The sequence below is a fragment of the Schizophyllum commune genome (assembly GCF_000143185.2).
Source record: "Schizophyllum commune H4-8 unplaced genomic scaffold SCHCOscaffold_6, whole genome shotgun sequence".
NCBI lineage: Eukaryota > Fungi > Basidiomycota > Agaricomycetes > Agaricales > Schizophyllaceae > Schizophyllum > Schizophyllum commune.
Genome location: NW_026089543.1, coordinates 807,132 through 822,042, shown reverse-complemented (window position 1 = coordinate 822,042; position 14,911 = coordinate 807,132). Strand labels below are relative to the sequence as shown.

Here is a 14,911-nt window from a genome sequence, read left to right as displayed (position 1 = left end):
CACGGCGTGCGGGCGGAGGAGCACGAGCTGCCGCGTTTCCCGCCACAGCTCGTTGGGTCTCCGGCGAGACGTTGTTTGCGTGTTGCTGTTGCTGTACGCAGAGAGGCCGCACGCGCTGAATGGGGCTACTGAAGGGTGTATCAGGCTGTGCGTGGGCGATCGCGCGTGGTTTGTGGCAACCTCATGATGCACTGTGCAGGAACGCGGTGGCCGTGGGATGCGCTTGCAATGTAAGACTTTGTGTCCAATGAACTTCTTCCACAACATATTTGTTACCATGATGCGAGCTCTTCGCGCTCCAGACCTCGGGGTGAGTCAGAATCGTATACATCTCCGTGACTCTGACCTGTCTCTGACCTTTCTTCCAGATCCAAGTGCACCCGCGACAAGGGGCTGAGCATGCGCGCCTGGCCGACGACTGTTTCGTGCACTGTGGAGCTCGATGCGGCAACGCAACAGCAGAGAGGTAAGTCTGCGAGTCGAGCGCGACAGCATGATGGCGTGCACGAGCTGGACTTCCTGGGTGGCAGAGGTCCTCTTCACACCTCTGCGAACGACCGTCAGCTTTGAGAATCCATGCCTCACGCACGTCCGCACGAGACTTCGTCTCCCTCATGGCTGCTTTTGCAGGCTCATACGTTCATTTGTGGCTCGTATCTTATCTCCCCGCACGTCGATCTCAATGGCGTCGCGACGCATGCCCGTCTCGGGATTGGCTTCGATGAGTTCACGAGATGACGTCGATCAGACCAATAGATCAAGATTGACTCTCAAGCTCAGCCATCCCCCAGGTTGCCAGGGCGCGCTCGACACTCGTTCGAGTGTAGCCTGGCTACGGCCTCGAGGATTGGACATGGAGAACACGCGCGCCTCACACAGCATGCCCCTGGCAGTGAGCATCCCAGGGATTTCGCGATAGGTAAGACTGACGAAGACTCAAGAGCTATGATGATCTCCAGCGCACTGATCAGCTGGCGAGTGGGTCTGCTACCCTCTTCAGGGGCGGGGTATGCGTGTAGGAAGCGTGGACAAGAGGCCAGCAGCGTCGGCACCTCACTCAGAGACGGCGCGAACTCTATGGTCCCTTCCGTACAATTCAATCAAGCGATGCGCGCACAGGACAGTGTCGTGCTTACGGCAGGCACCAGTACAGCTTCAGGCTGACTGCAGTCTTTGACGAAGATCCACGCTGATCAGAGCATCCTGACGACAATGGACATCCTCCTCCTTTCCTAGGAGTCTGGAAGATGAAACACGCAGTCTGTTGAGTCTGCACACTGGACGGCGCTGTCAACGCGAGGCTTGGGGACTTGAGACTGAAAGAAACTGCGGCGGGGAAAGCTTTCGAGGTTCGCAGGCTTGAAATACAGGAGTACTCTGCAATAAAATGCAGAAAGGGCGGCAGCAAATCTACTTCCGCTGTCAATTAAAAGGGTCCGACGACAGTTAGACACCGGCATCCCCGGGAGGAAAACAAAGCGACAGCTGTGATAGGAAGGAGAGTTTGACGAATCATTAATTTTGACGGCTTCTGGCCCGATCACGTCGGAAGTATTTCCCCATCTGGCGGTGCGTTGGCGAAATCTAATCTTCGTCTCTCACCTCGACTGCTACACATCCAAATTGCATGTTGGGTGCAATGTGCCCTTGGCCCGCACCGTATAAGATGGAGCATCCGCCCCTCGACCAGGCCCTCATATCTAGCGATGGGCCTATTCGACATTATAAAGCGCACCTTCGCTAATAATCTGCGGAGCTGTGCTCAACAGGCCAGCGCGCGACCAGCCTGCGCCTCCCCCGCGGAAACGACGTTAGGATCGAGGCCCAAGATCAACTCCAGGTGGACTGCTGTTGCCAACGTCTGGCATACCGTCTACTCCCTCTCCCACTTCCGCAAGCGTGCGCTGCTCATCGGGATTGCGTACGGAAACAGGAAGGAATGGACGCTGAGGGGAACACATAGCGATGTAGACTCCGTGCAGAGACTGCTTTCTGGTGCGTGTATAGCTGTGAAAGGACACACGACGCTACTGACGGGCTTGCGTGCTCGCAGGACGCTATGCCTTCCGATCAGAGGACATTGTCATCATGAAGGATGCCGAGGGTGTCGAGCAGCACCTGTGGCCTACGGAGAAGAACATAGTGCGCGCCCTTCACTCGTATCTTCGAACCCTGTCTCACCCGTCCCAGCGCCGTGAGCTCAAGAACTTCACCCTGAACTGCGGCCCACGTACGCTCTTCGACCCTTCTCTTTCACCGAGGGCCACGGCTAACCGTTTCTCTTTCACGCGGCAAGGCGACCGGTTCTTCTTCTTATGTGCGTCGATACTCGAGTCAGCGGACTCGAGCCTCCTTCTGATCTCGCTGCAGACGCGGGGCATGCAGGTCAGAAGACCGAGCGTATCAAGGGGTCGGAAAGAGACGGGAAGGACGAATGTAAGACGGACATCCCATTCCTCTCTACGCTCGTTGACCCGGCGGAAGTCATCATCCCCTGTGACGTGCTAGATATGGATGGAAAAGGATGTATCGAAGACAACGTATGTGACGGCCGGTCGTGCACTTCCTTCGCGTTGACTGGATTCCAGGACCTACACGACTACCTTGTCAAGCCACTCAAGCCGCACTGCAAGCTGGTGGTACGACTTTGTCTACGCTGCAAGGACCTTACTTACACAACATCCACTAGGCCGTCCTCGACGCGTGCCATTCCGCTACTTTGCTCGGTAAGGAGTGTCCGCCATCGACCTCCACCTTTACTAACCCAGCCTCAGATCTCACTCACGACAAGTGTCTGGACGTGGGGCGATGGACAAGCAAAGGTAAGCTCATACATGGTGCAGGATTGCCCACGGGGGCTTACCAATCCATCAGTTGTACATACGGTGCATCGAGGTTCGCGTGCGCCACCCGTCCTTGCCTTTTCTGTCTCACTCGCTCGCAGTACTCGATGTTCTCGACATACCTTCTTTGGAGCCTTCGCCAAAGGTTGAGCAGCAGCCGAACGAGGCCGTGCAGAGCGTCTGCTGCGACGTCATGATGCCTGTAATGAATCGGTTGGTCAGGCGGTGGCGCTTTTGTTGTGGACTTTGTCGACCCGCGATCCCTTGGGACGAACCTTTCGTGGTACGTCGAATGCCCTGAGAAGCAGTCTGTCGCTGACCGTATGTGCGCTACAGCTCTGCATCAGCTCTTGCAAGGACAACGAGTCGGCCATAGAGACGAGTGGTGTATCGATGACAAAGGTTCGTCTGCTTGTTTGTAGAGAGGCATACTCTGACCGTGCTCTTCGATAGACGTTGGTTGGCGTACTAGGTGATCCCACTACCGTTAACACCTTGCCTGATTTCTGACGCATATCTCAGAAGCCCACGAGAGACCCTCGCTAGCGGAACTGCTCACCCACGTCCGGTGCGTTTCCCATCACGCGGGCGGCTCGAATGCCTGCTGACCTCAGGTCTCGAACAGCGCGAACCTTGCCTCAGCCTACGAAGATGAGAAACGGAAGCGCTGGGAGCAGTGGAAGGCGAAGAACGCAAAGAACCCGGACGTTGGCAAGGTCCTGCGTCTGACTCCGCTTGCATGCCTCAATTTGGTACCGAACCAGCTTCCCCGACGTCTGAGCCAGCGAATCCCGTGCTATCCTCCGCTCGCGAAGGTTCAGGTGGGTGGATTGTTCTTGCTTCGGGACGAGGCTGACGCTTCGCTTGCGCCTACTCTAGATGGCGTCGAACCTCCCTCGGGTGAGCTTTCTGAACACACGGTCCAGACTTGAGTTCTGATACGAATCATCGCAGCAGACAGCCGTCGAAAGACTCTGGTTGTAAAGCGCTTTTACTCTGAAGACGTTAAGTTCAGGCCTGGTCGCCACCCTCGTCAGGTTCGGTTTGAGTATTCTTTCTCGCTCGTATGCTTCCAGGACGTTCGTCTTATCTTATTCGCTTGGTCTGTCCGCTGTCTGTTTACTTCATATTTCCCTTTCTTTGGGGCTCTGGATAACGTGTATTGTTTCCATCTGGGATTTGTCGACGAGACGATCTCTATGTACCGAATGTGCTATAATTTTGTAGAGTCTAGCATGTCACTAGGATTCATCTCATTCGCCATGCCATCAGCGACAACCTCGAGGCAGCCGTTTAAGGCAGCATCTAAAGGCGTACACAATGGTGACTCGTGCGGCGGCGCACATCACCTATTGAGGCCTTCGGAGAGGAAGAAAATTGGCGAGGCTATCCAGCAGCGCGCAGCCGCCTCATCAATCGATAGCCACGCGTCTTGGTCTGGCCCAATCCTCGTACGCCAACACCCCCGCCTTGTCTGCGTGGCTTGGAGCCGGTGAGTGATCTCTCCTGCCACAGGTCCTGATGATATTCGTCATAATACTTACTTGTTGTCGATCTTCGCGGTCTGAGGCAGGGCAATCAGTAGACCTGGAAAGACACTCCGCCGCGGTGCAGAGCTCAGCGGGGAGCATGGATCAAGGAGTCAGTATCAGAGCAGCCAGCTATCGTCGCTGCACGCCAGGACGCCGCGTGTGTGTATACGGCCTCGGTTGAGTGTCTGAAGGTGTATCAAAGGCGGTGCTCTGGAGCGTACCAACTGGGCGATCGTACGGTGTCCATTGTCTCAATGAGTGCGAGGCGCAAGGCTTGCGCGCCTTGCGGCTATGAGACTGAATGCGGGAGAAGGCGTCCCACAATGACAGACCAGAGTGCATCAAACTCACAATGATAGGGTTCGCTGCTGCACGCGCCGGAATCGTGGTCACGCCTCACTCTGTCCTCAGGCCCTCTTCCATGGGGGGTCGCGCGTATGATGAGAACTATGTTACGCTTCGCGCAGTGCGCAGGAGACGTGGGGATGCGCGCGACCGGCGCATCGATGGTACTAAGGATTCTGGACTCCATAAATACAATATGCCAGCAGTGTCAAGGGCGGTATGTCTGACGCGGCGGTATTGTTCGGCGCAGCAGCTGGACTGCCCGAAGCGGCGGATGTTCCATCCTCCGCCATGGTTCGCATTGGGAGACCCTGGGAGCCTTTGTCTCTGACGTGTTAACGTGCACAGGCGACTTGTCGTGGGAGCGGGTAGGGTCCTCTCGAGTCATATCTTATCTGCCTTCCAATCCAGGCAACATCATCTTTCATATCTGAGCTCTGGACGTCACCCAGATAGTAAACGGGCGCCTATTTGCGGTGATAAACCTTCAATGAGAGAGCGTGGTCCTTTAGACCTCAGGCTGGAGATCGATCTTCCATACATAGCAGTGCTCCGTCCAGAGCTGTACCAATGCCTCAATGAAAATGCATGGAGGGCACGAGGCTGGTACACAAGGTTCCTGTGGCAATGAACACGAAGCCTTCGTGCTGATCATGCTAGTCTCCCGCTCCTTGGTAACATGAGTAGTGGGGCTTCGAAACTGATAGTGACCGCGGGAGTGTTTGGCTCTCGAGAAACTGGCCGGCTTTGAAGAACAGTCATCATACAGGAATCCCACAAGAGAGAAGTACGGAGGTATATTTTGCTTCCGCTGGGAATAAAAAGGGTCCGCTAACATGTGGAAATATAACAGTTTCCCCGAATAGTAAGCAAAATGTGGCTGTACAGGAAGCACAAGATTAGATATCGCTCGGTCACGCCAAGGTCACACAGATCGTTCGTCCTGCGAGCATCTCTACCACTCTTCCTTCCTACCATATCCAGACAAACGCAATCGATGTGCCCTCCGTCCGAGCTGTATAAAATGCAACATCTCGCATTTGACAAGATACTCGCACTCTCCCCTCCCGATGACTATTCTCGAGCAGATCAAGCAAGCCTTCGCAGACGGTCCTCGAAGCCATGTCCGATACATTGGCGCCCGATCGACCTGCACATCGCTCGACACGACGCCAGCAGAGCACAGCAGTGGTTCTCGGCTGTCTTCGGTCGTCAATCTCTGGCGAACAGTCCGCCGTTTCGTCCGCGAGTTCCGTCAGCCCATTCGCAGACGCGCGCTGCTCATCGGAATCGCATACAAGGAAAGGGGGGACTGGGCGCTCAAGGGGACACACGGAGACGTTGACCGCGTTCAGAAGCTACTCGTCGGTGCGTCAACAGCTTTGCGTGGGGCACGATGCGACTGACGGGTTGCATGCTGGCAGGACACTACAGGTTTCGGCCGGAAGATATCACTGTTATGAAGGATTCTAAGGATGTGGAGGATCACCTATGGCCTACGGAGCAGAACATTGTGTGTCTTCTTCCTGTGCCACCCCAGCTATGACTGACCGCCGCCCAGCGCCGAGAGCTCGCCAACTTTACTGTCAATTGCGGTCCGCGTGAGCCTGACGACCTCCATCGTCATGCGCTCATACTGACCCTCTACTCGCTACGCTTGTACAGGCGACCGCTTCTTCTTCCTATGTGTGTACCGATGCCACGTCTCCTCGGTCCATGAGCATCCCGTTGACCAACCCACAGACGCAGGCCATGCTGAACAGAAGAACGAACGTATCAAAGGGTCCGAAGAGGATGGGAAGGACGAGTGTAAGGCACGTCCATCCCTTTGCTCAGTTTCCTGACGTTGGTGCAGATATCATACCTTATGATGCCCCGGACATGAATGGGACCGTATGCATCGAAGACAACGTACGTGCGACGCTGCCGCTATCTTCCGATTCTGACCTTTCTTTTCAGGACCTATTTCGATACCTCGTCAAGCCGCTCAAGCCTTACTGCAAGCTAGTGGTATGACTGCAACAATGAGGAGACAAGACGTCGCTAATGGAACCGTACTAGTAAACTGGCCTCCCGGCACTTACGAGACCTGCGAGTAGGTGGTTGATTGCTCCTTTCGGGACGTGTCGAACTCAAAACTGCAAAAGAGCGAGTGAATCTTTTCACCCGAGCATGTTATGCTCCCACCACTGACAAAGAGCACAAGAACGCGTAGTAGATTATATGGAAGCAGTACTCGTACCCCGCAAGCTACGCGCGCTTTCAGGTTGAAAGGCGTGTTCGCCGCGGAAGCGTACATAGCAAGAGCATGAGAATGAGTGGGAGGGCGTGTGGGGTACATATGAGGAATGGGGAAAGGGTAACCTAGGCAGATCAAGGCAGCGGGCAGCGCGCCTGTTGATGCAAGACACGAAGAGGTCGCGCGTGCTGCTAATAGCGCTGCACGGATGTCCACACCTCCTCGGAATCTGACAGCGAAAACGCGGGGGACGAGGGAGATCACCAGCATCCTTGAGTGTAGTGCCGTATTGCCGGAGCATTTTGTCAAAGATGCTGGCAGACTAGGTGAGTATCATATGTAGGATGAGAGGAAGGGTCACGAACCTCTCCCCCGTCTCCTCGCACCATCGCGGCGCGTTGTTGCGTTCGCATCGGTTCACAAGTCCAGTGCAATAGAATTGCTGCTATGTTAGTGTTAAGAAGAAATATGAGGTAGGGGTAGGGAGAGAGGGGCGAGAGGCGAGGGTCATGGGAGAGAGGGCGACGGTGGTTAGTGAGGGTTTAGTGCAAGCGCAACATCATGACTGCCGGCGACATCGGACCGGCGGCCAAAAGCTGCGCGGCGACTCCCGAGACCGCAAAGCAGATCGCAGAGTGGCGAGAGGAGCAGACAAAGCGAATGACTATCATCTAAATGGCATAAAGAGCGCTTCTAAATATTTCAGGAAATCTGGGTGCTGGAGGATGGTCGTTATCTCAACTTGAAGGGCCTCGTCGAGGATTGAGGCTGTGCAGGCAACCTCGGACCGGTTGCGCACGTGTTAAGGTCTTGTCAGCCGTGGCGCTTTGAGCCCCTGCGTCGCCTTGGAAAACCAGGAATACGAGCTCTGATATAGGTCGAAGTATGCCAGACATTTACTAGATCAATACAAGCATAGGGAATGTAGCAAAAGGCTCGAATGCCTGCTCCCGGAGATAAGTTTGATGCGCCGCTTGGACGTCTGATGGTGATGAATCCTGGTCAGGTAAGACGAGAGCTCTCGCAAGCTCGAGCAGGTCTCGTAACACAGGCTCTACTCGACGCATGCCACTCGGCGACTCTGCTTGGTGGGTACTCCGCTCCTCGTTGACCTGACTGTTGGCTGACGTACCCACAGATCTCACCCACGACAAGTGCCTCGACATCGGATGCTGGTGGGGCAGAGGTGAGCACACGTATGATACGATCATCTACCACCGACTTATCGCCATCGCAGTCGTGAACCTCCTACACCATGGTGCGACCTTGAGGCCCCCTCCCAAACAACCGTCTCACTCGCTATCAGCACTTGACCTCCTCGGCGTCGCTCTTCCCGAACCAATTGAACCTCCTCGAGAAGATGGACCGGTAGTGGTGATGGGATCGTACGCTCACGAATGACGCGAAGTACAGTCTAGCTAGACGATCCACACAACCAAACACCAACAACCACGATAGCAATGAACACGCTAGACTGGGGGCGCTACGAGAGCGGGCGAGTCCGAGTATTTATATTACTTGGGGATAGATTGTGTTGTTTATGCCAGTTCCAGACGAGCTGGACTGAAGCGAGAAGTCGAGTGGGGCAATCGGATGTCTCGGCGTTCTGACGAGCGCTTTCGGGTTTGATTGAAGTTCACAAGGCGGTTTAATGCGCTCGGAAGTTCAGGCTTTTATGATGTGTAAAGTGCGGGTTAACGCGGTTGTGTTTATTTGGTGTGGTGTGTAGGTACTAGGGCTTCTCTGCGCGGGGCGGGAAAACTCCTCGAATCGTATGTAGGTCTCGGTATATAACTTGAACGCGTCGTCTCGGCCGTCCAGACCGCGCGGTAACACACAATGCCTATCTCTGAGTCAAAATCCAACTATAACGCCTATCCGCGCGTTCTCCTGTCCGAATAATCGCGCAATGACTGCGGTTCCTGGCGGTAGAGCGGTTGACTGGTCGGGTATCCTCCTGCGCCGCGATGCCGGGCGCGATTCCACACTTGTTGATGTTTACCAAGGCAAGGCCGGCCTGGTTTCCACCCGTTCCCTTGTGCGCGACGCGGCTCAGAGGCCTGCGCGGCGGGGAGCGTACAGTCTGGACTGTCGATACGCGGGGAGCGAAGCCCTTGCCGGGGCGGACAGCGCTTGGCGGCGCCGACGCTCGGTTCGGAGTTCAACTCGGCGATGTCCGAGATCACGAGCTCGGACCCGAAGTTCCGGTCTCGGATCCGAAGTCACGTGTAGTCACGTTGATGGTTCGAGTTCCGCTTGCGCGGTGCTCTGCGTGTCTCCGCATGACGGCGAGCAGCAGGAAGGCTTGTCCGAGCCCCAACAATAATCTAGATTCGCTTGACACAGCAGGGCAAGAGGACTGAAGGCTTGAGGCGCGTATAGCGCGGCTACTTGATTAAGTAGGGCCCGCCAAAGGACTCGCAGGATGTCATCGACGACGCGCAGACTCGTGATCAGGCGCCGAAGAGCTCGCTGCTATCCTTGGTCAGTCATTGCAGATGGATAATGCTGCGGACTAGTTGTATTGAAGGTTAGGAAGCGTGGCGCTGATACGCCGGGGCTAAGAAAATCGCGTTTTATAAGGGGAAATTAAGCAATATGAAGCGGATCGCCGGCAAGCAATCAGGGCTATGAAATAGCAAGCTACTACTGTACAGGGAGCTTAGCCTAGATGGTACCAAAGGTGCTGGTACAAGAGACTGTCAGCCTGTCCAGCTTCTATAAGCGGGTACTATAAGAGAAACCGGTTAGCGGGCTACCCTGAGGGCCACTAGGAGCTCCGAGGCACCTGACCGCCATGTCTGCGCGCCTTAGATGACATCCTTTGGATCCCTGAAAGGGCTGAGTGGGATGCAGTCGCTCTAAGACCGCCACTCACGGCTATAACATGCCTTAGCAGCGCCGGAATCTCGTATAGGAATATGTCGCACCCATTCAGGCAGTCTCTGCTAGCTACCTAAGGGAAGTCTGCCAAGGGAATCTTTCCCGAAGCAAAGCCTGTTGCCGGTGCCGCACGCGCGTCACCTGACCGTGTAACTCGAACCGTGACGCGGTTCGGACTTTGCCGAAACCAACTCGCACCGGCGCGACGCTTCCTCCGCGACGCGCGCTCGGTTTGCGGCCCCACCACGCGTGCCTCGATACACCTCGGCGAGCGGAGAATTCGACTGCGGACTCGTGCGGTCCCCAGGAGAAATCGCGCGCTCCCTAGGCGGATAAGATCCATATCTCGGTATCTCGACTCTCTGGCGCCTCTTCGACACCGGCAATCTTCCAACCGGCTGACAGTATCGTCCTAAGCCCGGTATCAGCGCTCCGGCGCTCGCGATAGGCAGGAATTGGGCGGGATTTGCAGGGGATGGCGCGATATGAGGGAATTATTGGGAGGAGATAGGAGAAGTGCCGCGGCGAGGCGTCGGGCTGGCCTCGGAGGGGCGAACGTTCAAATACCAGACTGTAGGATGGATTCAGGGACTTTTCGGACCCCGAGAAGCCCCAGTACAGCGCACCGCTAGAATCATAAGCTTAACCAGCATTTGACCGTCTGATCAGCCTTTGGGCAACTAAGCACCTGAATATCTCGTCGTAACCTTCGTATAACGCTTCCTAAGCGCCTGCGAAAGCTTTGAGCACAGACCCTCTCAGTAACCGCGACTCCCAGAGCACGGAATCTATTATTTCTCCAGTAGACTAGTTACTCCCAAGCAATACAAAAACCCGGACTCGCTGCGTCTCTGACCGGTGATTGACCATTCTACTGTGTGCTTGTTGTGTGTGGTTGAGGCCTGAGTCGATCAGAGGTCTTTCGAGACGTACGATCCCATTATCTGGAGCCCACCGCGAGGGAGTAACCTACGCACTCGAGGAATAATTCTGAGAAGCGAACTCGGCTGTAGCAGGTTGTCAACGAGGACGATCAGTCGTATTCAGGCTTAACAAAACGGCGCCTGGACCGAAATCCGCTCTTAAGGCACTTGAATCGGGTTGGGATAGCGCATCGTCGTCTCGATCCCGTGCAAAGGCTAGAGAGAAGGCTCGTTTAGCAGCAAAAGCGTCGGACGCTAAGCGGAAACGCAAAGCGAAAGCATCTACCTCTCACTCATCCTCACAACCTATACATTCACCCACCCCACCCGCTTCTCCTCAGCTACCAGGGTCTTTTCCTGAGAACGCTGGTCCTCATCCTTCAACTCCAGAACCAGATTCCCCTCTCCCTTCCATTCGTGATCTTTCCGTTTCCCTCTCTCATCTCTCGATCCATTCCCCGAGGCGCTCGCCAGAGACCTCACCGCTCACACCTCTCTCGAATTCTCGTACCAACTCTCCGGTTCCCAGTCTATCAGATCTCATTCCTGCTCCCAATCCTACTCGATCCTCATCTCGTCGTTCATCCTTCTCTTCTACTTCTTCCTCTATGGCTCCCCATTACACGCATACGGCACAAAATGCCCCGCGCTTCCACGAAGATAACGTAGCCGACCTTGAGGTTTGGTTGTCCGACCTCAAGGCGTACTTCGAAGAGCATAATGTACGCACTGCGGCAGACCAGATACAGAAAGCGCCGTTCCACGCGACTGAGAGGCACGTCCGAGACCTTTGGAAAGAGGTAGCGGACAAGCATGCCAATAGTACTTGGGACGAGTTTGTCGAAGCGATTTTAGCGTGTTACCCGGAGATTTCTGGGAGCCGTTCAGGCACTTTGACCGAACTGCACAAGATCTGTAATAATTATCGCGACTTGCATGTCACCGACCTCACCAGAGGTCCCGCCTTCCTGAGACGCTTCGAAGCGTGCGTAGGAGCGATCAACAAGGGCACAAACCCGTTGTCTAACTTCGATGTCTGCTCGAAGATCGCCATGGTCTGCACGCCGGAGCTGCTCCGGATGCTTGACATGACGTTGAACGGGCAGGCCCATCAACTAGTATCACCAACACAGCCTGCAACCCCAGCTGGAGGAGCGGCTGCGCCGGTCAGACGTCCGAACCGCACCTCGATTGTTGAGGGCGGCTACAAGTGGGAAGATGTAGTGGCTTGCATGCGCGATTTGTGGCGCCGGGGCTACCGAACGGATGCTTTAGGCGTGGGCGTACTTTCGGCGGATGAGTTGGGTGGCCGAATGGCTCATACCACCGAATCAGGCTCGCGCCTGGTAAAATTGGAGCAGGATCTTCACGACCTGGTCGAGAGAACGAGCAAAGCGGAGACTGAGACGCGTGCGACACTGCGTAGCTTGCAGAGCGAGGTCAAGAGCGAGCTGTCTCAAGGGCTAGAGAAGAGCGATAAAAACCTTCAGCTGATTAACGAGACCATACAGCGGTTAGCCAACCAGCAGCGCGCTCTTCAGAACGCGAATGCTCCGGGGCCAGCTGCGAGCATGGGTCCGGCAGCTTTCCCTCAACAAAATGGATGGGGAGGGCGGCCGAACTTCCCAGCCCAGATGAACCGACCGCAGAACGGATTCGGGGGTGGGCAACGCAGTGGATTCACGCGGCCACCCTTCACCTGTAATTGGTGCGGACTGACCGGGCACATGATGTCCAACTGTCTTGACTATCAAGCCGCGGTGCGTTCAGGCGAAATAGTCCCTGACAGCACCGGCAACCTGCATACTAAGAGTGGTGAGCCCATCCCTAAGCGCATGGGTCCGATGGACACTCCCATGAAAGAAAAATGGGCCCAACTCAAGGCGTCAGCTCATCAATATGTTGTCGCACCTTTGATGCAGTTGGCCAATCTAGCTGCCGACAATACATTGTGGGGATGCGGAGGGTACGACGAGGAAGTCATAATCGACTCAGGCTCGATGGGAAACATACCCTACGCCATCAACGAACAGGGACAAGCGTACTACCCGCAGCTCACAATGCCTGAGACGTGGAGTAACTACACCACGAACCGTCCTGAAGGGAACACAGACGCTTCGGGCGCGGGTTTTTAGGAGGTTCAGGGATTCGCGTCCCACCTCAAGCCCAACGCTGGGGACGCGATGAGAACATAGCTAGACCAGCGTCGAACGCGTTCACACAGAACAAAGCGGCAACAACTAACCAGCCTACGAAGAGTGGGGCGAATAAGAGCACGAACTCGCGGCCTGGCCCGCCTCCTCCAAAGGAGGGCCCCGCGCATCCTTATCGAGCTGTACCAGAGACTCGTTTCGTACCATATGATCAGAGACCGCCAGCTTTGCCGGTAAAACCAGGGGAAAATACAAGGAAAGACATGGCTAAGGATTCAGGTCGTTTGGCGCCGGCGGGAAGGCCTCAAGCGCCTGTCCAAAGAGCTACCGAACCTGAGAACGTGCTAGAGAAATTACTTGAAGCGCGCTGCCCTACGACGGGTATTTCCTTAAGAGAGCTACTCGGTGTCAGTCCGTCGCTACAGGACCTTCTTCGGAAGGCGTTGACGCGAAAGAGTGACATTATTGATAGTTTTGGGAGTCTCTTCCATAAGACATTGTTGAGAGAAGCGTATCAGAAGAGGGAGCTCGATTACTCACAGGGTATTCGTTGGCGGTCAGCACCCGAGGAAATGCCAGCCGATTCAGGCCTACCTGCAGATTGGATGAATCTACAAAACGAAGTGATCACCACGACGGTAGAGTTACCCTCGGGCGCTTGTGGCAAGGTACCTGCCGGGTCTTTCGTCCAAATCGACTCGGCTTTCGAGGTCTACCAGAGTATGAATGACAAAGAGAAGGCAGGGGTCATCTTCGCTGGAGAACCCACTGCTAACCTGCGTACGCTATGGCCTATCATAAATAAAAATGGCGCGGACGAGTGTATTTTGGACAGCGGCTCGCAGGTCGTGTCGATGTCGAAAGACTGTGCTCGAGCGAAGGGAGCGGCCTATGACCCCACAGTGAAAATACGCATGCAGAGCGCGAATAACCAAATAAATGAAACCTTGGGACTCGCGAGGAACATCCCTTTCGATTTTGCGGGGACCATTATATATCTTCAGTGCCACGTATCGGATACGGCCGCCTTCCGGATCTTACTGGGGAGGCCTTTCGACACCCTGTGCGAGTCCGTGGTCTCTAACGACCGATTTGGCAATCAGGAAGTGACGATCACTTGCCCGAACACCGGTAATAAAGTAACCATGCACACATACCCCAGAGGCACGGTGCCGGAGCACATGCGCGAGCAGCTGGGTTTTCCGGAGGCTTCTGCGAATTGATCTCGCTTCTCGAGGATCAAGGAGAAGCTGCCCTACAAATCGAGATGGATGAAGATCAGTCGATTAAAATAACCCATATCTCACGCCCCGACCAGGAGGGCGCCTTTGACCGAAGCGACCTCCAGTCGAGGTATCTACAAGCAGCCTTAGACGCTGGATACATAGCCGATAAGGACGGGAAAGAGCTACTAGAGACATACTACCAGACATATGGCGGAAAAAGCACCGGGGTGGCAGAACAGAGAAGTCAGCAGTCGCGAGAGGCGCCGCCAGCATCGGCGAACCTGTTGAGTGACCCACTCAGGTCTGCCTACCAATACGATGAAGCGGTAAAGCGAGCCGAAGCTGCGCTACCAGAAGCAGCCGCCTTTGCGGCCGCTCGAAAGAAATACAAGCCGGTGGCACTTAAAGTGAAGCCGGTACAGGCCCAGCTACCCCAACAATTCCATATAGAACGCAATATAAGGGGTGACCCCGAAGAAGGAATGCCTACGCTCCCGGTTCACCCGCCAGATTTTCAGCCCACGGGGCGGTATACGGAAGAGCGTAAGGCCTTGATAGAGAAACTGCACGGGACGGACTTCCTCACGCCGGAAGAGATGAAGCTGCTGCACTACATATACATGGTACACAATCAGGCATTTGCCTTCACGGACGAAGAGCGTGGCTGCTTCAGAGAGGACTTCTTCCCACCCGTAGAAATCCCGGTTATACCTCACAAGCCGTGGGCGGAGAGAAATATACCGATCCCGCCTGGGCTGTATGAAAAG

The 14,911-nt window shown here is 55.3% G+C and overlaps 3 protein-coding genes across 3 annotated transcripts; all 3 read left to right on the top strand.

The window, feature by feature from the left end:
- The first annotated feature begins 787 nt into the window (after positions 1-787).
- SCHCODRAFT_02625543 (uncharacterized protein) lies at positions 788-1,527 on the top strand. Its single transcript, XM_050345303.1, has 2 exons — positions 788-892; positions 942-1,527. The coding sequence occupies exon 2, from the start codon at positions 946-948 to the stop codon at positions 1,162-1,164; it is 219 nt and encodes a 72-aa protein (XP_050199978.1). The 5' UTR covers positions 788-892; positions 942-945; the 3' UTR covers positions 1,165-1,527.
- A 70-nt stretch (positions 1,528-1,597) lies between these two features.
- Positions 1,598-4,120, top strand: SCHCODRAFT_02625539 (uncharacterized protein). The gene is made up of 17 exons (XM_050345302.1): positions 1,598-1,995; positions 2,054-2,142; positions 2,191-2,230; positions 2,297-2,317; positions 2,371-2,436; positions 2,485-2,540; positions 2,589-2,639; positions 2,690-2,726; positions 2,775-2,822; positions 2,875-2,895; positions 2,945-3,126; positions 3,180-3,245; positions 3,297-3,315; positions 3,366-3,411; positions 3,469-3,664; positions 3,723-3,743; positions 3,798-4,120. The coding sequence occupies exons 1-17, from the start codon at positions 1,707-1,709 to the stop codon at positions 3,825-3,827; spliced, it is 1,278 nt and encodes a 425-aa protein (XP_050199977.1). The 5' UTR covers positions 1,598-1,706; the 3' UTR covers positions 3,828-4,120.
- A 1,670-nt stretch (positions 4,121-5,790) lies between these two features.
- Positions 5,791-6,736, top strand: SCHCODRAFT_02688613 (uncharacterized protein; the record flags this gene model as incomplete). Its single annotated transcript, XM_003031815.1, has 7 exons — positions 5,791-6,088; positions 6,145-6,233; positions 6,282-6,321; positions 6,386-6,406; positions 6,464-6,529; positions 6,576-6,631; positions 6,680-6,736. 7 exons carry the CDS (start codon positions 5,791-5,793, stop codon positions 6,734-6,736), a joined length of 627 nt encoding a protein of 208 aa, XP_003031861.1.
- Between the last annotated feature and the right edge of the window lie 8,175 nt (positions 6,737-14,911).

Coding starts and splice junctions, on each gene's coding strand:
- SCHCODRAFT_02625543 (XM_050345303.1), top strand. CDS start 946: ATGATGATCTCCAGCGCACTGATCAGCTGGCGAGTGGGTCTGCTACCC.
- SCHCODRAFT_02625539 (XM_050345302.1), top strand. CDS start 1,707: ATGGGCCTATTCGACATTATAAAGCGCACCTTCGCTAATAATCTGCGG. Junction 2,541..2,588: donor AAGGATGTATCGAAGACAAC/GTATGTGACGGC, acceptor ACTGGATTCCAG/GACCTACACGACTACCTTGT. Junction 2,727..2,774: donor CCATTCCGCTACTTTGCTCG/GTAAGGAGTGTC, acceptor ACCCAGCCTCAG/ATCTCACTCACGACAAGTGT.